At 39.1% G+C, this 24,629-nt stretch overlaps 1 protein-coding gene across 1 annotated transcript in view; it reads left to right on the plus strand.

Annotated features, from left to right (window-relative positions):
• The first annotated feature begins 7,857 nt into the window (after nt 1-7,857).
• The window catches only part of NT5DC1 (5'-nucleotidase domain containing 1), a 139,916-nt gene continuing 123,144 nt past the window's right edge, over nt 7,858-24,629 (plus strand). The window contains exons 1-6 of the mRNA XM_061990125.1: nt 7,858-7,959; nt 10,059-10,150; nt 11,903-11,974; nt 13,457-13,563; nt 15,910-15,989; nt 19,286-19,367. Of these exons, the coding sequence (XP_061846109.1) occupies nt 7,867-7,959; nt 10,059-10,150; nt 11,903-11,974; nt 13,457-13,563; nt 15,910-15,989; nt 19,286-19,367 (526 nt within the window). The 5' untranslated portion in view covers nt 7,858-7,866. The remainder of the gene's footprint in view (nt 7,960-10,058; nt 10,151-11,902; nt 11,975-13,456; nt 13,564-15,909; nt 15,990-19,285; nt 19,368-24,629) is intronic.

Raw genomic sequence — 24,629 nt, forward strand, 5'->3', positions numbered from 1 at the left:
GAATTTAGGAGTCCTACTCTGGATTTTATTCTTAAAATTGTAAAAACAAAAGAATGGTATTTTTAAAAATACCCACAGATCATAGAAACTGCACAGTTCTCTCACCATAAAATATATACAGGTCTACTTTGGAAGTACAGTTTGCCATAATGTCCCTATTTCCAGTATAGTGTCTTTTAACAAAATGTAGCATCCATCCAGCTCAAAAAGAGGTACCTTTAGAGAACTATTCAGAGTTTTAAAATATATACTCACTAAGGGTCCAGCAATCAGTCTTGGCTATTAATCACTCTGACAAAATCATTGATTTTCATTTCCTTCTTTCATGTTGCGTGGGAACAGCCTGTGTTAGATTACAAGATCTGAAAGAGGTGATAATGACAATAAGCATGGTCTTGAGAGATTCTGAGCACCTATTGGATTACTGTCTGTTTAACCTTTTAATGAACTCCTGGGTTTAGTTTTGTGAATCTTGCCTCTGTAGCAGCACGAGTCTCATTTCTATGCTGGTGAGACAGAGAATGTAAACTGCATAGCACTGACATGCCAGATACAATCAGATGTCCTACTCCTAGCAGGATGCTATAAAGAAACTTCTGAAATCACTAGAATTTAAGCAAATCTTAAATCCTGATCAAGTCATGTACTGGGCTCCTCTATAGTAACAAGGCAGTCCATGTGTAACAGATGGATACCTTGAAGATTACACAGTATTTTTTAAACTTCTAAAGGTCTACTGAAGAAATAGTAACTACTAGTGACTGTTTTTCAAAGCATTCATACTCTTGGCAACTTTCAATCTCTCACAGCAAATCATGTTATCCTTGAAATGTACTAGCATTGTGATATCAATGTATACTGAAGTATCACTCTATAAGTCAGAGGTCTGCATCCTTAAACAACACAAAAGTGTTTCCTTCTAAATGTATTAAACTTACAAACATAAACCCAAATCCTACAATCTTGGTTAATTTCAAACATGTGAAAAATCCCATTGAAAGTACAAGTTCATGCAAAATCCCAGAAATATATCTTGTACCTGTGTGACTACAACCAAATACCAATGAGTTTTTCTTTCAAGCTGTGATTGCAGGGTCGGGGACAAAGTTTTCTGTTCCTTAGGCCCTTTGAGTTAAACAGGTACAGCCTCGTTATGCAAGAAACAACTACATTGCATTTGAATCTGATTATTGATCCACACATAAGAGAGGAAACAGAGGGATGGTGGTGTATTGCCAGGAACTGCCTGTTGGATGAGAGCTGTGTGGCAGCATTTCAGGTTGGTCTTCTGCTGTGGCAGCTCCAAAAGGGATAATATGCAGGTCTGTCTAAGTAGGAGTGAAGTTAGAGCAACAGCAGTGTTCGTCTGGGGGCTACCACTAACCATGGAGAGGATAAAGGGAGCTCTCAAGAGCCATGTATGTTCTTGAGCAACATGTATGCTCAGACGTCCCTGAGCTGGCCCAGTTGGGTGAGCCTAAGACATATGCCCTGTTGTCTTGTCAGTCTGGCATGGAAGCAACAGTTCTCAGATGGGGCATTTGCACCATGAAGTGCTAAAAACTGTTATTCCAGTGGGGAGAGTAAGCTTTAGGGTACTCAGTCATTGCAGGGTGGGGATGTGGGGCTCTAAGGCACTCTGTTCTCTGTGCATTGAACAACTTAGTGAGTTAAAAACTAAATGAAGTGCAAATCTGATGTTCTCTCCCTTACCAGTGTACTAAAATAGTTTTTTTCAAAACATAACTTTTTGGTTTGACTCACTGTTCAAGTATTTTCATTTTTAAAAAAACCAAAAGGGGAAAAATCCAGGAAGTTCTGAGCTTAGTTTTGTGCAAGGTGTTACTTTTTAAAATGAAAATGCCTCATGTTTGTTAAAATTCTTGGTTTATTTTCATATATCACTACTGCATACTGTTCAATAGCAATACAAGGAACTCTTTCTTTGTTTTAATTAAACTCTTACAGCCTTTGCCCAAATAGGCAAATGGCTGCAACTGCATAGGTGGGACGAAACACAACTGGTGAAGTCAACTCACACTACCTCAGGAAAATAAAACCTAAGTTTAGGGAAAGTAAAATAGAATAAGGTGCAGATGATTCCAACTCGGAGGGATGCTCCATTGTATCGTAATGCTGCCCTCTTACGGACAAAGAAAGCAAGGAGCTGCAGCACCTATCTGGCTCAAGGGCCTGCAACCTTTATGTGACAGCTAAGATTTATCTGAGGTATTTTGACATGGGTCTTGTGTATGTTACCATACTCTGTTTCATTCCTTTTGGGGCATATTAGTACTCTTCTAGGCTCTAAAATCACATGGTGGTAGGAGCCTCTTCTGCATGAAAAGCAGGGACAAAGCACAGAAAACCAAAATGCCCCTTGGCATCTCTGTAAAAGGCTTTAACACATCAGATGTCATGTTTCACACGTGTTTCCTGCAGGTCGCCAAGCATGAGGGTACTGAGTGTGAGCAGCACCTGCTGCCCTGTCCTGCCTGATCCGTAGGGCTCTGGGTGACTGCAGGCAGCTCCGCCACTGTGTCATGCAGTGCCAGCCATGCGGGCTGCCAGCAAGGGGCTGGGGGCTGCAGGGGGGGCTCCATTACAAGGAGTTCCCTAAAACAAATCTCTGTAGCATGTCTCAAATGCTCCAGAGGGGACAAAACGGAAGTCTTTGAGAGGTTCAGCAAAAATAGAAGAGGAAAGATGTTTCTTGGAAATATCTTTCAGGAATGGCAGGGCAAACAGTTCAAGCTTCTGGAAAGGCTGAAGTAAGAGATGTTGAAGGATCAAAGGAACACTACTTCGTCCCTGAGAAAACCTTTGGATGCAGTTATGCTTGGTATGGTGTGAAGAATTCTTTAGATATTCCCTTGTCCCTGTATCATTTCCTGATTCTCTGCATGCTGGGGTTGTTTTGCAAAGGGACAGTGTGAGTTGAATTCATTTCCTGATGTCACGAAAAACAGTCCCTGTTATGTAGTCTTGCTTCTTAGCCATTGTAGTGCTTTGTCTGAGTTCATCTCATCAGCAGAGAGTGAACATGGGAAAAAACAAATACTGCTCTGCTGGACATTTTGTTGTCACCACAGCCAGAAAGATGAGGCTTTTCAACAGCAGAAAACTCGTCATGTCTCAGCTGTGTAGTGGAGCATTATTAAGGGGCTCTAGCCCACTGGTACTACTTTCATGTCTAATAATTCACTGTGGAGTGAGGCTATTTCACCAACATCTTCAGTACCCTGGCTCTCAATTTCAGCTTTTCTATTGTACCCGAGTTCTCGTAGCTTGAAAGATTTCAGTGGCTTTACTAATGGGAAGGTGAATGCTGAAGACACCAGGCATGAACCAGTGACCAGGAAAGTAATACTTTCTCTGTATTTGGCACCAGTGAGGCTGCACCTTGAATACTGTGTTCAGTGTTGGGCTTCTCACTAGAAGAAGAATAGTCAAGTGCTGCAGAGTGTCCAGATAGGCAATGAAGCTGGGTAAGCATCTGGAGGAGAAAACTATTAGGAGCATCTGAGGCACCTGGAGGTGTTCAGTCTGGAGAAAAGCAGGCTGAAGGGAGACCACCTTGCTCCCTACAATTCCCTGACAGGAGGTTGTAGTGAGGTGGGGGTCAGTCTCTGCTCCCAAGTAACAAGTGATAGGACAAGAGGAAATGGCCTCCAGTTGCACCAGGGAGGTTTAGATTGGAGATTAGGAAAAATTTCTTCATTGAAAGAGTTGTTGAACACTGGAACAGGCTGCCCAGGGAGGTGGTGGAGTCACCATCCCTAGAGATATTTTAAAAACGTGTAGATAAGGTGCTGAGGGACATGATTTGATGGTGAGTTTGGCAGCATTAGGTTCGTGGCTGGACTCCATAATCTTAGAGGCCTTTTCCAACTGTAATGGTTCTATGATTCTATGATCCCTGTGGGTTGCATTTCAGCCCTTGCCTGGGGGATGCTGCAGCTGCAGGAGGTGAGATACACAACAAACGATTATTTCACCTTCAGCATGTCTAGTTAGAAATTTCACCTGCTGGGTCAGGATTTACCATTTTTCCTAATGGATTATTAACACATATTTACAATATAAAAGTAGTTACTGTGACACGTAAATTAACCATGGGGAAATCTAAAATATCATGACTTAGGACCTGATAGCCAGAAAGGTCGACCTCAGTTATGTGGACATCTCTGAGCATCTCATGGTGCCATCAAACTTGAAAGGCAGAACTGAAAAAGTAACCTGAAAGGATGCTGCTAACACAGTAAGGTAGTTCAGTTGTTACATGGGATTTTGATTAAAGGTAGCTCCTTTCTGAGAAAGGCCCTGGAGTGAAATGTCAGTATGGTTAAAGGATTCATTTGAAAGGAAAAAAAACCATGAGACAAAGCAACACTTTAAAGACAAAAGAATAAAATTTGGGTGTTGTGTGCTGAAAGTAAACTGCAAAGACTTTCCTGTTATTACATTTGTGCTGTGAATACTGATGATGAAGGTAATAGTCTCTCATTTATCTTCTCTTTTCCCAGAACTGAAAACCAATTCTTTTCATCAACATTTTCTATATTTCTTGCTGTCGTACTTCTAATTTAATCTTCAGCTTCATGTACCTGAAATTTAACTTTCTGAATCTCTCCATTGGTGAGTATTGTTCCTTATTGTTGTAATTTAACCCCAGCCAGCAAATAAGCATCATGCATCCACATACTCGCTCCTCCCCTTCACCCCAGTGGGATGGGGAGGAGAGACATTAAAAAAAGTAAAACTTGTGGGTTAAGTACAGTTTAAAAAATTTAAATGAAAAACAAACAAACAAAAAGAATTAAAAGGAAAATTCAAAAAAAAAAGGAAAAGAGAGATAAATAAAACACTAGAAAAGACAAATGATGCCCAATGCAATGCCCACACAGTCCTAGACAAGCCTGAGCAGCGATCTGCTCTTCCCTGCCAAATCCTTCTGTATTAGGCGTGACACACTACAGTACTGAAAGGCCCTTTAGCTAGTTGGACTCAGCTGTCCTGGCCATGGACCCCCGCACCTCGTCCCTGGCATGGGAAACTGAAAAAAAAGCTGTTTTTTTGGTGATTTTTTGTATAAAAAGTTTAACAGGCATAGCAAGAAAATGTATACATTTAAAATACCAGAATTGAAAACACAATTTTGGAAGCTGCATAAGTCCTTGTGGGGAAAAAAAACCAGTAATTCTGCAATAAGACGTACTGATATAATCTGCAAGTCAGACATAGTTTAAGTAAATGTGGAAGATAGTGTTAAACAGCAGCTGTGGGTGAACTCTTGGACCTACTGAAGCCAATCAAATTTGTAGTCATTAACTTCAGTGGGCAGGAATTTGCTCCATGTTTTCTGAATTGAGAAGCTTTAGAAAGATAAAATGTCTTGTACTCAGAGTTCCCAGGCTGCTGCCTCATCTTTATAATTGTAATTCCTGTTGTGTGCGAGAGATGGTTTGCCCAGGCTTCATACTTGTTAATTTGGAATACATACACACACATGCTGTGCTGATTTTGTCTGGAGTAGAGATGATTTTCTTCACAGTAGCTGGTATGAGGCTATGTTTTAGATTGTGCTGGTACAGAGCTGTTATTGGTGAGCAGTGCTTAGAGTTAAGGCCTTTTCTGCTTCTCACACCACTCTATCAGCAAGCAGGCTCGGGGTGGACAAGAAGCTGGGAGGAGACACAGCTGGGACAGCTGACCCCGACCCCACACCATATGATATTGTACTCAGTATATAAAACAGTGGGGAAGGAGAAGGAAAGGAGGAATGTTCAGTGATGGTGTTTGTCTTCCCAATTAATTGTTGTGTGTGATGGAGCCCTGCTGTCTTGGAGATGGCTGAACACCTGCCTGCCAACAAGAAGTACTGAAGGAATTCATTTTTGCTTTGCTTATGTGCACATCTTCTACTTTACCTATTGAATCTATTCATATCTATTGCTTTTATCTCAACCCATGAATTTTCTCACTTTTCTGACTCTCTCCCCAATCCCACTGGAGAGGAGTGAGCAAGCAGCTGCACAGTGCTTAGCTGCTGACAAGTTGACCACGACACATGCATACATACATATGTATGTACTCAAGAATATATACATATTTATCTATTTAACATATCTCAAAAATATACATGTATCAGTATGCATATCTTATTTATGGTATATATATGTGATATATAGCAGATACAGTATCTATGCACATATATACATACACAACAGTGTTAGAAAGTATATTGATGTCCATGGGAGATACCGAGAGCCTTTGAAAGATGCTACTGTATAAAGTTCTAAGGTAAAATTACACAATCCATTTCCTTCTGACATGTTAAGTGCTAATGCTGTCCTACTATTAGAACTGATTTTTTTATTCCTAATTTCCATGTATTTTCCTGTCTAGTCCATTTTGTAATCTGATATTGACCTTCTATGTAGAATATTAAAAGGTATGTGACTGGTCATAGAATCATAGAATGGTAGGAGTTGGAAGGGACCTTTACAGATCATCTAGTCCAACCCCCCTGCAGAAGCAGGTCAACCTAGATCAGGTCGCATAGGAACATGTCCAGATGAGTCTTGAAGACCTCCAAGGAAGGGGACTCCACAGCCCCTCTGGGCAGCCTGTGCCAGGGCTCCATCACCCTCACAGTGAAATAGTTTTTTCTTATATTTAAATTGAACTTTTTGTGTTCCAGCTTCATCCCATTACCCCTTGTCCTGTTGCTAGATACCATAGAAAAAAGGAATGTCCCAACCTCCTGACACCCACCATTTAGATATTTGTAAATATTAATAAGATTCCCCCTCAGTCTTCTCCTTTCTAGATTAAACAGCCCCAGTTCCCACAGCCTTTCCTTGTGTGAAAGATGTTTCAGTCCCCTGATCATCTTGGTGTCTGGACTCTCTTCAGAAGTTCTCTGTCCCTCTTGATCTGAGGATCTCAGAAGTGGACACAGGACTCCAGATGAGGCCTCACCAGGGCAGAGTAGAGGGGGAACAGAACCTCTCTTGACCTGCTGGCTACACTCTCCTTGATGCATCCCAGGATGCTATTGGTCTTTTTTTTGGCTTCAAGGGCACATTGCTAGCTCTTGGTTTGTTTATTACAAATCAGGACTCCCAGGTCTCTCTCATCTGTGTGTACCTCAGCTTAGCAAACTGGATTTTAATATATAAGTATGTTTTATCTCATCCAACCACTTGAGTGAATTTCCAAAAGTATTTCACTCTGAAATACTAATTCATCATTGACCCATCAAATTGCAACTTGATATACTCAAAACATAATTTTCATATAAACCAAACTGCTGCCACACACTATGGACCCCAAGGATAACTGTAGTATCGAAGCAGTAGCAGTGTTTGCCTGCTTAACCGACATAGAGCACCCAGGATAGTCCAACCTAAGGCCTTTTTTTCCCTGTACCCTACTTACCAAAGCAGCTTACGATGGCCCACAGCTGGGACCGGGTCTTGCAGAGAGCCCCACCGTTTTCTAAATACAAGAGATATCGGCGGGAAACCTATTTTTTTGAATCCGAGCGCTTAAACACGCCTCCAGCCAACTGCCCCGTGCTCACCTCTCCACACACCAGGATTACGACCAGGGCTTTTCACCGCTAGGCTCCTATAAGAGTCACAACCCTCTCAGGGAGCGTGAGAAATACGGCTGTTCTGAGGCCAGCCCCCCGAGCTGCCCCAGGCCCCGTGCAGGTGAGGGCGGGCCCGCCGGGAAGGGGCGGGACGGCCGAATCGGATCGTACCGCCCCGCGCTGCAGGAAGCACCGCCCGCCCACCACCCCTTCCTCCTCCTTCTCCTCGTCCGCCCGCCTTTTTCCGCGGCGGCGGCTCGGCGGCGATGCAGCAGTGTTTTTCTCTGGCTGACTGCGACGTGATGGGTTTCGACCTGGACCACACGCTCTGCCGGTACCACCTCCCGCAGAGCGCACGGGTGAGTGCGGCGCGGCACGGCACAGTATGGCCTGGGAGCCGGGAGCTCTCCGTTCCGTTGTGCTCCGCTCGCCGCAGCCTGCCCGGCAGAAGGGGAGAGTGCCGGGGAGCGGGGTGACGAGTCCTGGGGGGCGCGGGGGCCGAAAGCTCCGAGCCTGCTGCCTCCGATACCAATGGAGAAACATATAAAGAGAAACACGGATGTAAGTCTCGCCGGCCGCTTCCTCAGCAGGCCTCTGCCCGAGCGAAGGGGACAGCCATGTGTTCTTCGAAAATGTGCTTCTCGAGAGCTTTGCTGACTGTAGCGGCGCTGATAGAAACGTACAGCCGCCCCCGATCTCCCGCCCGCGCCAAACGTAGAGGTGCCGCAGGCATTGTTAGAAATCCGCAGCACTTTCCACACGCGACCTTTGCAAACTTTCTGGTGCTTAAAATAAATCGCAGAGCTTAAAGGCGCTCAGGATAAAAACACAGAATGGTAGAAAGGGACCTCTAGAGATCATCCAGTCCAACCCTGTGTTAAAGCAGGTTCACCTCGATCGGGTCACCCCGGAAAGCCTCCAGCATCTCTGATTTAGCCCTGTTGTACCTTACTGTGGAGGAACTGCTATCATGGGTTGTGCCATCGTGCCCTTGGCACGTTTTTTTCTTCTTCAGTTGGCACATTTTCAACTCTGTGATAATATTCCGTGGAGTTGTCCTCTTTGGTTGATGTGAGGACTCTGCCGTGGAGTTATCTTTCGTCATGGATGCTCGTGGTGCCTCCCTCTCCCCTTTTATTTGCCTCCATTCACCTACAGCACATTTTACACTGCACAGGGCTCCTACACTATTTACAAGATACTTAAGAATTTGGTATAGAAGCAAGTGTTTGAGGTGACTCACTTATAAATAGACCTGTTTCAGTGCATCCTGTGTTGAAAAATTGTGATACTTAGCTGTGAGTGACTTTCTGTAGAGAGACATCTTCATTACAGAAGTGGGTTCAACAGTAGCAAGTTACAAAGTCTATGTGCTCTCAGGTTCTGGCTGGAAACTCTACAACTCTAGGCTCTCCTTTCATTTTCTTTTTATGCCACACACATTACACCTCATACAGACATGTTCTTCCTGCTGTGAATTTTGTCTAGTGAAGGCAAACATGAGACAATTGATAAGTTTTTTTTAAAAAAAAAACATAACCCAATTAACAAAATAGATAAAAAACCCCAAAACATTTACTAAAATTACTTCAGTCTTCATCTTTTCATAGCAGACGGGGACAGACTGACACTGCATATCTCGTTATCTGTTGGAAATATAAAATACCTTAAAAGGCCGACAAGCACAGCTGAAGACACAGTTCTTACTCTTTCAAGTGTTTGCTTTCATATTAATCTTTCTCAGACAGTGTTCATATACATTCCTAGAGCAGTTTTCGTGATTAAAAACAAAGGCCAGACAACAGCTTTAATGAAAGAACCATGAGGAAAAAGGAAGCAAAGGGATGGTCTTTAAGGACGTGGCAGTATCTACATAGGTCTTCTTGTACAACTTTACGAGCACATTAAATTAATAAATTGCTGGCTGTTGTACCAAGCTTTTAACAGTATTCTTTCTGAACTTAAAAATAGTGGCAAATTATTTAGTAGTTGCCTGTTTCCTTCAAAATATGTTCCTTTGGATACTTTTAAAATGTACCCTAAGGGTAGTTATTCATTAGTTTGGAAGCTGTTTGTTAGTCTTCATAACAGTGACATTTAAAATGGAAAAAAAAAAACCACAAAAGATTGGGAATGGGGAACTAGTAACTAGTCTTAAGTGCTCAGCATGTTGGTTCCCCAGCAGTTTTAATGCATAGGGACAATAAAATGGAATGTTGTAAACTTGGTTATGCTGGTCACATTGCACCAGAACTGTTGTGTGAACATCTTGAGCTCTTTTCCAGCATGCCAAAAATAACTTGGGTCAGTGTTTCCTAGTAGTGGAGGCAGTGGGACAGGGCCTCTAGCTCTGTGTTTATATTTTGCTTTGGAGGCACTTGCATTTTGCCACTTTCCAGGAAAGTAGTATATTTGGTCTCAGTCAAATTAATTAATGCATATATCTTTTCATTTGTAGCTAATATATGATAGCTTTGCCCAATATCTGGTAATGGAGAAAGGTTATGACAAAGACTTGCTGAATCTAGCTCCGGACAGCTTAGACTTCTGGTGAGTACATTAAAAATAACAGAAACTTCCTTCTTAACTTCATTTATGCTGTAAGTTTTACAAAGCTTGGAAAACAGATTCTCTTACTAGATGGTTGTTGTAATAGTTGTAAGCTCAATAGTTAAATACAAAATTAAAGTCTTAAATACTTGTTCAAAGAAGTATTTGTCATGAGATACTTCTTAATGTCATATTTTGAAGAGAGAACTGAGTATCCAAGCTTGCTTTGTCTGTGTTTCTAGCTGTCAGGACACAAGCCTTTTTGTCTGACTTGCTTTCATATTTTATATGTCTCCTTTGCCTTCAATTCAAATTTAGTAACCATCAGAATTTAGTCATTGTTATCTCAACAGATGTGGTTTTGTTTGTGTAGGGGCACAATTAATTCCAATAGCCTTCTGAGAAACCAAAGAAAGATCACATGCCCAGGAGGTAGCTCTTGGGTGGCATGTCAGGCACAAAACTGTGATGCAAAAGTCTGAAATGCAAGTTCCTGCTCTGAGCTCAGTAGTCTCTGAGCACGACCTTGAATGTGAATATCTGATCTTCCAACTTTAATAGGTTATTGTCTAGGCCACAGGAGTAGGGGCTTGAAGGCCAGGTAATCACTAATTTTTTTTAGGAGAAGCACAGGGGTTTTTTAACTAATACAGGCATCATTGTGTATGTTTGGATAATTTGTTTTAGCAATTCAGTATTTGACTGGACAGTTTCCACTGAGATCAGTTTCAGCTTTCATGAGACAAACAATATATCTGTATTACTCATATATCATTGACTCGTTATGGTTGGAAAAGTCCTTTAAGATCATTGAGTCCAACCACTAACTTCATACTGCCAAGCCCATCACTAAACTAAACCATGTCTCAGCACTTCATCTATATGTCTATTCTGTGGCCTCTCATGCCTCTCTCTCTTTTGTTAAGATTAATATATCTTGACCTCAGTTCCTTATTGAAGCTAGAAGTTCATTAACTTGGACCTGCAAGCATACAGTGTTGGTAGCCATAGGTTGCTTCTGCCCAGGTGTCATTCATTAAAGGCTCAGGTCTGATTGCATATCTTCACGGATTATCTTCTTTCCTTAAGGTACTTGATAACAGGGGATGAAGGTGCCATTACTTTTTCAGGCTTGTTTACTCCTTATTATTCAGCCACTGAACTCTGAGTTAGTTTTTCAAACAATCTAAACAAGTGTAGATTCCATTAGTTGGAAGGTGCAGATTTATTAGGAGAGTCAGGAGCTCTTGCTGAATGTCTGTCCTATGCTGTCAACTCTTCAGTTTTGTTAGTGCTGGCTAGCATGGCAATGCTTTTGCTTCACATGTTCCTTGGATATACAACTGCCTCATTTAGAACGATGCTCTATCTCCCTGTCCCCTAATAATTGGTGCTATCAGTCTAGTAATAATAAGTAGAGGACTTGCCACCAAGGAAAAATCCATCTTTAATTGAAGTGGCTTAAATATAAATTTCTTAGTTGTATGTTTCGACCTTAATCCTCCAATCTTATCTATATGAATAGTCACTGAACATGATGAGGAATGAAACTGGGTTTCTTTAGTAGGAATTTACTATGCAAGTGAAATCCAGTCCTCATTGTTCAAACGTGGAAGTAATCGAGGGGTTATGACTGCTGGTTTTGTCTAACATCATTGTATGGCTTCTGACTGCATTTCACTGGTATATAACAAGGCACTCCCCTGAAAGCATTAATTATTCACTTCTTCCTTAAAATAAAATTATTCTTAGTTGCAAAGGCTTGGTGTTTGACATTGAAGAAGGAAACTTCCTGAAACTTGCAGAAGATGGAACAGTTTTAAGGTAATATTGACAATAATTTTATATTATTAAACAAACACCAAAGTTTTTTTCTCTTTCTGAAAGCCATCTCTCAACTCTTATTAAATATTTTAAATTCTAATTTCAGTATATTAATTTATTAGATGTGCAGGTTTAATTACTCTTTGACAATGTGATGCTCATTTTCTCTTAATGTTATGTATGCAGTCTTTTCGTAATATTTCCATGTTAGCTGCTAGTAAAGAAAATCTTGTTTTCAATAAACATCTAAGACTCAGAGGGCATATTGATCTTGACAGCAAATTCACTTTTTCAGTGTCTACCAATGTACTCTGTCCAATTCTGCTAAGATGCAGGATGAGGTGGTTCTTTGTGTTGTGAGTAATCTGATTCAGAAGCAGTGCTAACGACTAATGCTGGGAGCACTACTATCTTTGCACTGTACATATTCAAAATTCTGCAGGCTTACAACATAGAGTTTAAGTAGCCTGAGGTAAATTAAACACAGAAGCTGAGACACTTACTTTTAAAACTCTGATTTCTTCTTAAAAGTTATATTTTACCCATAGTTACCACTTTGGCACATCCTTAGCTTCTCTTTCCCTCTTTTTTTTTTTTTTACATAGAAGATTGCTATTTTGAATCACAAATCTGAAAAGCAAATATATCAATCCAATTTCCCCTGTATTTTTTCCAAAATTAAAATCTGTAATTAGACAGAATCTGCATTTTTTTCTGATAGCATGTGGGAGAAGAAGTTTGAAGATGCTGGGGAAAATCCGATCTAATTGAAAAAAGGGAAGAAATACCTGTGAGTGTCTGCTATCTATTCTGAAATTCATTTAGTACCATGAATTTCAGAGTACTAAACACAGAATTAAAGAACAGAGGGTACACCACATTAAAGGGAGGAGTGGTACAGAATTTCTTCTCCTGGCATGACTGCATTTGTGTCACAACTGGACTCTGCATTCTTTGGGGGGGGCGCAATTTGATGGTCAGGCTAGTTGATTTTGGATTCCTAAAATGGCTTGTGTGTACTTCTGTATTAACAGAACTGCTTGCAGGGCTCAAACTAGCACTTTTCCATAGTTCTGCCCTGCATTCTGTGAATGTTACCAGGCTTCAGAATGATGTATAGGCTTTCTGCACTGTGTTTTATTGTGCAGTGTGTATTGATAGTTCAAGTATAGTGAGTGTCCTCACACAATTGAGAATGTTCGAGCAATACAGAGTGATTGTGTTAGCAGGTGAGGCACAGTAGCCTTGCCCTCAGCCAACCAAGCCTCTGTGTAGTAAGGCTTTTGTTGAGAACTGTAATGTATATGATTGAAGCTTACCAGAATCTAAGCTTTTAAGTTATGAAGAGAGATGCTTTTGATTGACTTGCATGCACCATTGTGTTCAGTTGTAATCCATTACTTTGCACAAGCAGTCGTCTGGCAGTTTTCAACCTTTTTCTTCTTTTTTCTCTTTTTAAAAAAAACTTAATGCATGAAATAGGGCAAGCCATGGTACAAAGAGCATGACATCTGAAGAGATCCTGGAGGCATATGGAAGGAGGGAGTGGAAACATTTTGATACAGTCAGTGGAATGGTTTCCCGCTCAGGTAACTATAACTTGACATATCCTCTTTGTGGAAATTGTATTTTAGCAATCTGGATGTACATAAATCCACGGGCCCCAATGGGATGCACCCACAGGTGCTGAGGGAGCTGGCGGAAATCATTGCTAAACCACTCTCCATCATCTTCAGTAAATCATGGAGAACAGGAGAGGTGCCTGAGGACTAGGGGAAAGCAAATGTCACTCCAGTCTCCAAAAAGGGCAAGAAGGAGAAGTTGGGTAACTACAGACCAGTCAGCCTTACACCTGTCCCGGGAAAGGTGATGGAACAACTCATTCTGGGTGCTGTCTCCAGGCATTTAAAAAACAAGAGGGTCATTAGGAGCAGTCAACATGGTTTTACCAAAGGTAAGTCATGTTTGACCAATCCAATAGCCTTTTACAAAGATGTTACCAGGTGGATAGTGCAATAGATGTGGTTTATCTGGATTTCAGTAAAGCATTTGACACCATCTCCCACAGCATCCTCGCAGAAAAAGTGAGAAAGCGTGGACTATGAACCTGCTTCTGCAGGGGGGTTGGACTAGATGGTCTCTAAAGGTCCCTTCCAACCCCTACCATTCTATGATTTTATAACTGGATGATGAGATAGTGAGGTGATTGTTAAGTGGTTGAAGGCAAGAAGGCAGAGAATTGTGAACAGTGAGGTACTCGGGCTCTTTAGCTTGCAGAAGAGGAGGCTGAGAGGTGACCTCAATAATGTTTACAAATACGTAAAGGGTTGGTGTCAGGAGGATGGAGCCAGACTCTTCTCAGTGATGTCCAGTGATAGGACAAGGAGCAGCAAGTACAAGCTAGAACATAAGAGGTTCCAAAGAAACATGAGAAACTTTTTCACTGTGAGGGTGAGGGAGCATTGGAACAGGCTGCCCAGATGGACTGTGGAGTCTCCTTCTCTGGAGACATTCCAAGCCCACCTGGATGAGTTCCTATGTGACCTACTCTAGGTGGTCCTGCTCTGGCAGGGGGGTTGGACTAGATCATCTTTTGAGGCTATTCCAACCCTTCAGATTTTGTGATTCTGTGAAATTGCTCTGGACCCTTCACTGCCTCATGTCTCTTGATTCCTATCACAAATATTTTAAAATAATTGACCTGAGAATTACAGACTGAGGTTTTTGTGTATATTCAACTTCTAATGCTAGATTTCAACTTAAATTTAGGTCACCAGTGATGAGACAAATAATATTATAGGCATGTTTTGATTATTGGAATGCGCACATTTTATGTGCCTCCATGAAGTAGACTGAGATTACTAGGCTATCTCATTTAAGACATATTTGGAAAATCTTAAATGTTTCTGAATTGTTGACTTATTACCATCAGTGCTGTTATTGGAGGCCTAAGTGCAGGTGCTTAGAACACAGTGGGTCTGGAAACAAAACTTTTCCTCCTGCAATTGAAGTTTCATGGGTTTAAGATGGTAGTCACTTTGAAGGTGCTGTGGCTAGGTTTGCATTCTTACTGTGTGCTTCCTCTCTGGTTTACTTTGCTCTTGGCAATTGCAAGTAATACTCATAAAGTGCTCACTTAAGTTGCATTGTGCTATGTAATGGGGATATTTTCTGTGAGATTTTGCTGATGTAAACTTGTTTGCAGCACTTACTCTTTTGTTATAGGGTAGAAGAAAAAGGTTTTGTGTTTGTTTTTCAAATGTACTTTTCTTGTTCATTGGAAAATGTACTTGGTCTCTCTTGTGAATGTTATTCTTTATTTTACTGACTTCTTTATTATACCTAGGAGACAGCACAGAGAAGGTCACAAATAAAAAAATCAAACACTAGTTAAATGATTTCACTCCTGGAAAAGAGCTGTTGAACATCACATCAGTCTGGGGGACATTTGCATCCTCCTGATTTAGTTCTGTTTTGGGGGCTTATGTAATAATGTCATATTTCCCCTGGGCTAAAGTGCTGTCTGCAGCATGTATCTGTAAAGGACAAGACTGTGTGTAAGACCTGTCAAAATATTTCTGAAATGACTTCACAAACCCCTTTTTTGTGTGTGTTTCCTCTGCTAGGGAAATAGATATTTTGGAAGAGCTGAATGATACTGTCCTGACTTAAAACTTACGGTTCTCTCCCATCTCTTTTACCATATTTTTTAGAACCTTAAAATACATTATTAAAATCTCACTGGCTTGATACAGTAAACAACTTTAGGTAGGCAGTTATGAGAATCAGAAGTAGAAATAAAGGCTACCAAAGATTGGGAAGTAGAGAATTCTTATTACCAGTAAAATCCAAATAGGAGCTTATTATTTAAATGTAATTTTTATTTGTGATTAAAGCATATACTATGGATTTTTAAAAGTTGCTTTTTTTTTCAGCTAAATACTATTTGTATGATAATTATTTTGACCTACCAGGAGCTCTCTTGTGTGCAAGGGTTGTGGACAGCTTAGATCAGGTAAGAACCGAATTGTTTGAAACTAAGTATTGCATTGTTTCTCTTCCACTACAACCCTTCTTGAGTGCATTATTAAATGCATACAAATAGTGTATTCAACAGCATAAAGGTCTTCTAACTTTTTTCTTGGTGGGAATTTTTCACATCAGACTTCATGTATTAAAGTTGTCTGAAGATAATTGCAATATACATGACATGTTCAAAATAAATATGCTTCCACCAGAGGGCACAAATAACTAGCATATGAGTAGAAATGCACAGTTTTCTCAAGTTTACTCTGTGATATGCAGAACATAATTCTTAACATCTCCTTTAATTATACTTATGCTACTTGAATTAAATCTAATGTAAGTATTCTGAATAACAGGACTTGCTAAATTGCAAGGTGTTAATGAGTTGAAAGTTTTAATTCCATCCTTTTTTGAACTTGGTTTTATCTTAAATATATTGATCTGTGTACACAAATGCAAGTCCCTTTGTGTATCAGCTGACTTGAGGCTTTAGCCTCCACTCCAAAATAGCATGCTGAGTAGATTGCTGACTAAGTCCAAGTGCTGCATGAAGTGTTAGCTAAAGCTAGCTTATCAAGAAGCACTGAGAACAGGTGCACTGTAAAACTCTTGATTTTGTGCCTGATTAATGTCCTTTCTGTTGACAGTGTAGAAGCCTGTCTTAGATGTAACACCTGTATTGTATTTATTTTTTTATTTCATTCAATTTGAGCACAAATCACCTACTTAGGGTATGCTTTCTCTCTCAACAGTACGTATGTAATAAGCTTACACATTCAGCTACTAGTTGACAAGCTGAAGCACTGATCCTGGATCAGTGCAAACTCCAGACAGACAGAATTAAACTCGTGCTGTTTCTTCAGGGATCTATCACAAGTGGATCATGCGCTCTCTTTGTCATTTAGCAGATCTTGACTATTTTACTGGATATTGGCCAGTCTTTGATAGGAGAGCTACAGTAATTCCCTCAAAGGTTAACATCAGCCAGATGAAAAGGATGCCAGGCAGGAGGTGACTGGCCTCTCCAGCACTCATGCCTGCAAAATGCTTCATCCTAAGGCTTAGAAACTGTCACATTTTCTTCTTCCACATTTCCAAAACAAAATAGAGGCTTATGTTTCCTATTCTAGAAGACTGTGTAGTAAGGACTGTTTTCTTAGCATTTCCAGATAACGTTCTAGGATCAAGAAAGCTTTCTACTGGCAGCACATGAAGAGACCTGCTGAGTTTGGGTTCAAAACTAATTTATGCATGAGCTGAATACTAGACTGTTTTGCATTGTTAAAAATGAATCTGCTTTTGCTATGTCCAGAGCCGGAACTCTTGCCTATTTTCAGACAAAGTGGAGAAGTTTCTTAGTGCTTTGGGTCTTTGCGCCAAGGAGCTACAAAAAATACAATTTTGTCTAATGACAAAAATTTCCAGCTGATGAAATCACATTTGGTTATCACACCAAAATCGTGGTGGACTGTGTGAGCATGCAGTTTTCTTTCCACTTTCTGGGAACTTGTCTGTTTTCTTGTACATCTCATATGCAACAGCTGTAGATTTGCAAGGAGTCAGTTTGACAGTTATTTTAGTCTTCTTTGAGGTCAAATATTTTGAAATAATTGTACCTGCTTTTAAACTAGTATTCATCTGTCCTCAAAACAGCACTCTGAGGATCTGTTTGCTCATGGATTTTTTTTTTAAAGAAACAAAAAACCCAAAAATCTTAAACTAAGGAGCATGTCAGCCACATGGAATCTGAGGGAAGCTAACATTTGAATCTGTCAGTGTCAAGGTGAGCACTAGTGCAAGCTAGTGCCATCCACATTAGACAAATGGGTGCTGCTCAGCATCTACTGAACACATCTTTGAATAATGACCTTTGTTGGCAGCTAAATGAAGTTTGACGTATATGAAACCTTTTCTCTTTCAGTTCTTTTGTGTATTTCTGTGGCAGTTTGCTATTGGAACGGATTTTTTAAAAACATTTTAGAGCCACGGGACTGTGGCACTTTCCTACTCTTAGCCTATAGAGCCGTTGGATAATAAGCAGACTGCCATAGTGCTTGTCAGTCTTGTACAAAAGACCTTGTTTGTGTGACTTGCTGGTTTTCAAATTAGGAGTGGACTGTTCCTCTGGAAGCCTCCACGGCAGATCAGACCTGAAATAGCAGTTTACTTCCATACATATAAACTAAATGGTTTTTGTTGTTGGCAATGTTAAGGGTGGGTTTTTTTTCAGTTTCTCAGTGCTTCCCTCTCTAGAAAGTGCTTTATGTGTAGAAAACAAGTCATTATTCAGGTAACAGTGAAGTGGTTGGGACACACAGGACAGCAGAGTGGTAAAATCTGAATAGTTGCCTTGACATTTATCCGAATGTAGGTGTGGAAAGCCTGTAACACTACAAAGGTACTTTCCATGGTATGGAAACTTTTAAGAGACTATACCATCTGCTTTACTACTTTCAGGTTACCCTATGACCTCTGACCACCCCTTACAAGCTCCATAGCTAATCCTCTGCTCTGTAGTATTGTCTGACTGCATAACTGCATCTTTTTAATTCAGCATTCCTAAAATTTGTGGAGTTTGAATGTGTTGTGAAGCTCGGAAGGTTGAGAAGCTTTTTCTTCTACCTTGGTGAGATCCTGGAAGGACAGTTGAGGTCAGCCGGAGCTCTTTGGTGCCTGGGCAGCTTTCTAGGAATGGCAAGAGCCTGTTCACAACCACAGATCGCCTTCCACTGTCCTGCCAGAGCTGGGGTTTGGCAGCCTTCTGAGTACAATGCAATGCAGAGCTGCTCAGGGTGTTTGGGGTAAATTTGTTGACAGAAGGATATTACCTCTAAATTATAATGAAGGGTTTTGCCAGTTCTGAGTGTGAAAGGTAATATGAGTTCCAGGCTGTAAATAATGTCAGCATGCTAAATAAGTACAGTATCTATAGCTTAAGGTTCTTCTTTTTCCCAAATGTCAGTGGGATGGCTTATTCAGTAAGCTACTGTTCTATCTAATGCCACTCTTCACTGTAACTTTTTAGAGTTCGTCACAAAATGAATCCTTTCTCCTTTCCCCTTCTTTCCCCCACATGTACCATAACCTTCTGAAGTAGAGAGATAGTTTATTTGTGATTACCAAAGTTAAGATAGGTACTACTGAGTCCTGATGTCTTGAATCCTACTAAGACTGTTTTGTTCCAAATACTTTTGTTCATTAATGTCATTCCTGTCACTGTTTCAGTATTAAAGCTTGAAATAGCTGATACTTAATATAATGACTAGGTTCCTTTGACACTTACAGCATGATGGTCAGAAAAAATACGACTTTTGGAAGGACATGGTGGCAGCTATCCAGCATAATTACAAAATATCGGCTTTTAAAGGTAAGTGTGTTCATTGACAACTATAATAGCGGAAAATGCTGTATATGCTTGCCAGTGCAAATGTATTTGCAAGTACACTGTAGGCTACTCATCGCAGCTTTTACTTTTCAAGCTTACAATTAGATGTATAGTAGACACATGTTTATCCTGGAATAGAGTATCTTTATCGTTACTATTTCATTTAGTTGAAACTATTTTGCTAGTTTTAGTAACACCTGTGATGTACCACTTCACTGAATTTAGAGGGAAAATGATTTCTTACCATGACTGATATGGTAATATGAATATCCTTGAACTGTATTTTGATGCTATTCTGTATGTTCTTGTAACCAGAAATAAAATCAGAAATGCATTGGGAAAAAAAATTAAAGTACTATGTAATATTTTAATAATAGCCTTCCTCCACTCAAAGCCAACCTGTAATATAGTTTAGAGTTCAAAAATATCTTGGATATCCTTCAGCTAGAAATTATTTTCCTTCTTTCACAGACTAAACTTTTATTAGGTATATAAAATAACAAGTTGATAATAAAGTCTGTGTCATTTGTAAAAAGATTATATGCAATTCAGTTTAAATTTTTGTATCATTTTGCTGACTGTGTTTTCTGATAGAATTACCTCTGCTTATGCACCATTCATTAAGCATAGGCATAGTTTTGAACCCTCTTACAACTTACATTTTGTTCACCAGACTTGTGCTACTTGCAATATTCCTTTCAAATGTAGTCAGTAAAATTGTCTCAGAGTTTCTGAACTAAAACAAGAAGTCATGTCAGGATGTATATTCTAAAAGACATATTCTTGAAATGTTTTGTTTCTTGATGTTACTGTGTTTCCTTTGGAGTTTAGAATGTGATTGGTAGCTGAGAATCCCTCTGAGAATTCATTAACTTGTGAAGTAATTTATCCTTTTTTTTCTACTGATATTAAATCAGTCCTAATCAACTGTAACTATATTTTAGTCTTCTTGTAATTGTTTTTTTTCAAATCATGAAAGGTCTTTTTTTAAAAAGATGAGGGTCATGCATCATTTGACAACAAAAAATAATATTTTTAAGTGTTCATTGAAAATGAGTTAGACCAAACAAAAGTTAAAATCCGATCTTTGAATTCATGTAAGTTATTTCTTGGTTTTCTGAGTGTCTGTGTATACATGTGTGTTTATGTATAGATCAAGTACCTGTTTGTATATGTAAACCTGGAATCTGCACACAAACAGGCATGTGTTATGACTTAGTCCTTTCTCCTATCAGAATTGGTACCTAATTTAATATTACCTCATTCTCTGTCCTAAAAGTGATGAAGTACAGGCACAGCAGCATTGAAAATATAAGAAAAAAATAATAACTGATAGGCATGAGCTATTTTGGATAAATATAATATGAATATAAATATTTTAGTGTAAAAGCAGAAGTGAAGTGATGCCGATGATATCAGTTACTTAAATGTTGTAGTACACAAAAGTGCTATGCCCTGTCATGTATCACTTTGAAAAGCTTTGTAGTGGTCTTGTTTTCCTTTTAATAACATGGTCCAGTTGATACAGCACTGACTAGGTGGTATATTCGCATAGAATATCTTTTTACTTCAAGTCCCTCTGTGGAATGAGAATAATGGTACTAATCTTCTATCAGAAGTTTGCGCCAAAGAGTTTTTTTTTTTCCTGAGTTGCAAGCTTAACATAACTTCCCAAAATAACTCCTAAACCTGGCTCCAGACCAATTTCTACACTTTTTTAGCCCAGAGCTTAGCCTAAAAACCACAGTCTCTTAACTCCTTGCCCTGTAGAGGGTTTAACCCTTCAGAGAAAAGCAATGCTCATTAACAGTTAGTCAAGGTAAAATGCAAAAGCAAACTTAAGTGGTTAGTTGAACACAGAGTTCCCAAGTCAAAATGAAGTCTCAGTAGTGCCATTGTCAGTGACAGAGCAGAACGACTGACTTTTTGGAATCCATTATGTGTTTGCAATTCACTTGGTTTGTTGTCAGTATGCCCTTGTTTCTCTATGCCCCTTCTCTTTTTTGCATGGGTTTCTTTGATCATAATCAGGTGTCTGATGGATTTTGCTTTTCATTGTCTTAGCTATGGTAATTGCCTTAGATAATTGCAGTATGATTTTTTTTTTTTTGATGGCTCTTTCAGATAGGTGCGATTGTTCTGGCTCAGCTTAATGAATGGTCTTAACCCACTCTTCTGCTTGTAAAGAGTGAAGAATTGAGGCTTGCAGATGGCAAGTAAGAGGGTTCCAGAACAGTCTTGCATTATTCAGACCTTCTATTGTCGATAATAACTCAGAAAACAGGGAAAATCTGTTAGTACTACCAGAACAGCATGATGTTATACAGCAATGAGTAGATATTTGTATTGGCAAAATGATCATTTCTTGCCTAATAATACTTGCAAGAATACCCTCTGCATTTAATATCCAAGTTGAGCATTAAATTAATTGAGAGGTATTTAAATTATTACTGGGATATTTTGCAGCTTTAAGGTGAATAACATTCCTTTGTATGTGTTTCATTTAATGTGATTTCTGTAGACATTAGTAAAGAGCAACTTTAAAGGAAACTTCATGTGGCAATGTATTTTACACCATGTAATATATGGGCAGAAGTCCAGAACACATTACGAAAACAAAGTTCGATCTTCAGAGGAGTAATGAGGGCTTGAAGTACTGTACAATTATTTTCATGTTAAAGAAATACAGATTTTGTGATTTTTTTTTTTTTTTTTACAGAAAAATCAGTAATTTTTGTAGGAGGAAGTTGCTTAATACATTTTCTTGAAGTAGAATTTTGTAAAATTTCTTCTCTTGAAGGCCACTTTCTCTCTCTTGCATGACTGTCTGTCTCTATAATTTCCCTAACACTTCTGAAAACGATAGAACCTGTGGTTGTAACGAAAATTATATATTTGTAATGTTTGCAATCAGTTTGTAAGACTATACTTAATTCTGGATGTAAAAAAGGTGATGGCTAATATAACAGTATAGACTTTGTAAATTGCCCAAAAACAGGCTTGATAGGATTTGCTCTCAAGTTTCAAGCATGTGTCTCAGAAATTTGTCATTGGCCATCTTTTACAAAAAGGACAATTATCAGAGAAAGAAAATGCTAGATTTAATGTTACATCTTACATGTTACATCTTTAATATGCAACTTCAACTGAAAGAAACAAAAAGCAGAGATGCTTTTCTGGCCAAAAACAAAAAATCCTTCCAGTATTCTACAAAACAGTAGAAATTCCTGATGTTGATGTAGTCCAGTGATGAGAAATCTCTGTCTTAATTCTGAAAACTGCAACGAAGACAGAAGCAATTTGTTACTTCTCTGCTGGACTTTCCAGTTAATATAGAAGGGATTATGTAGCTTCTTCATGTGTTTGGCCACTTAAAACTTTAAAAATTTCAGTAGTTCTTTGGGAGTTTTTGTACTATTACAGGCTTTTGTGTGTTCATTTTAAACTTACATCGGACTTTATTTCCTCTAATGATTATGATCTACAAGAGATGTGGTTTATGGAGGAGCTTTACGTAGATTACTGATCTTCATGTGGAGAAAATATTAAATAACAAATTTAATCATCTGGCAGACCTTCTCAAAGTCCCCTTCTAAACTGAGAATCCAAAGCTAAATCAGGATTTAAGTTGCATTTGTGCAAACATTTGGTGTGTAATCTCTCAACTTTTTAGTGGTAAGAGTTACTTTCTTAATGACTTAGTGTCTGAACAATTATGAGAAGCCTTCAAAAAGACAGGCATGAGGTACTAAGCTGTAAACTTATTTGAAGTCATGAAGAACAAAGACATTAAAGGACAAAACCTGATTTGAAGTCAATAGATGATAAAGATGAATGCCCTAGGCTTTTAAGAACAGGGTCTAGGCGCAGTTTCTCCTGCAGAGACTAGTTAATTGGAATCGTAAGACAGTAATGTACTGCTGAGCACCAAGAAACTTCCAACAACTTTAACTATATGCTTTGTCATGCATTTTGTAAATAAAGCAGTTTATATGTAAACCAGAAACTTTACAACTACTAAGCAGTATTTTCCAGCTCCAGTACCCAGTCCCTCTATTTGTTTCTGAAACGAAAGTGCCAGATTGGTTGAATGTATAGGCAGCAGCACATGCTATGTTTAAATACTGGAAAGTGCTGTTGAACTAATGCGAGTGACTGCACAGGAGAACGGTTCTAGTGAAAAAAAAAAAAGAGATCATGCTTAGGAGATCTGTAATTAATATTTGGCCTAAACTGGGAAGGTGGAAAAGTAGGGATAGACAATTCCAGCTCAAGAGTCTTCTTTTATTTTGGCTTGAAGGAAAAGTATCACAGGATAACGACTTATAAATTGTGGCACTGTCCACTGTATTATTTCCATACAAACATTTGTGTGCAGTATTTATAACAATAGTACCAGTTTGCTTACCTAGGTCTACTGGGTTGCAGATCTCACATTACACTCTCTAATTAAGCATTTATTATTTCACCAGAGTACAACCTAAGCCACAGGGTTCATTAGCCAGCAGCAGTTAATAAGGGGAGAAAAATACTTCTGCAAAGTTACTTTCTTGGTAATTCTTTACAGTTTCCAAAAGATTATATAGTTTTACTAGTGATGGCTCAACCTAAAGGTATCCTTTACTGATTTCAAATGTAGAAAATGTAACATGCCTCAGGGTTTCCTTTCAAGAAGAAATGGTAATGTCATAAAACTTTTAAACATAGGCCTAAATACGCTTAGTGGAAGTGATTTAAAAACTTCTGTTTAAATAGTGAAGCTAAAACTTAGTTTAATATTTTGATGTATATACTTTTAAATCACATGAATGGTAACTGTTATTAGGGAAAATCAGTGCAAAGATTGTCTTCAGTTTTAGGATGGTAAAGCTGTTCTGATTTTGTGTGTCTGTATGCTTGTGCGGGATAGCTTCTTGATATCTAGGTTTGGTGACAGTTGTTTTACAGTACTCTGAATATTGTAGTTTTACAGAATGTTAGGAGCTTAAAAATATTTAACTATTTTGTTGCTGCAGATGACAAAATGTGCATAAAACAAAGCAAAGTGGATTTTTAGGCTTTGAATCTGATTCTATTTTCATATTGTGAAAGTCTTTGATCTTCAGTAACACGCAATAATTTGTAAATCTGCCTTTCTCCAAGGTAGGTATTCATTAATAAGAAAAGTGGAACTAGATTAAAATTGTGATGTGGTATGTACTGTATTAGAATTATATTATTTATATCTGATAGCTTAAAGATAAA

The sequence above is a fragment of the Colius striatus genome, chromosome 2 (assembly GCF_028858725.1).
Source record: "Colius striatus isolate bColStr4 chromosome 2, bColStr4.1.hap1, whole genome shotgun sequence".
NCBI lineage: Eukaryota > Metazoa > Chordata > Aves > Coliiformes > Coliidae > Colius > Colius striatus.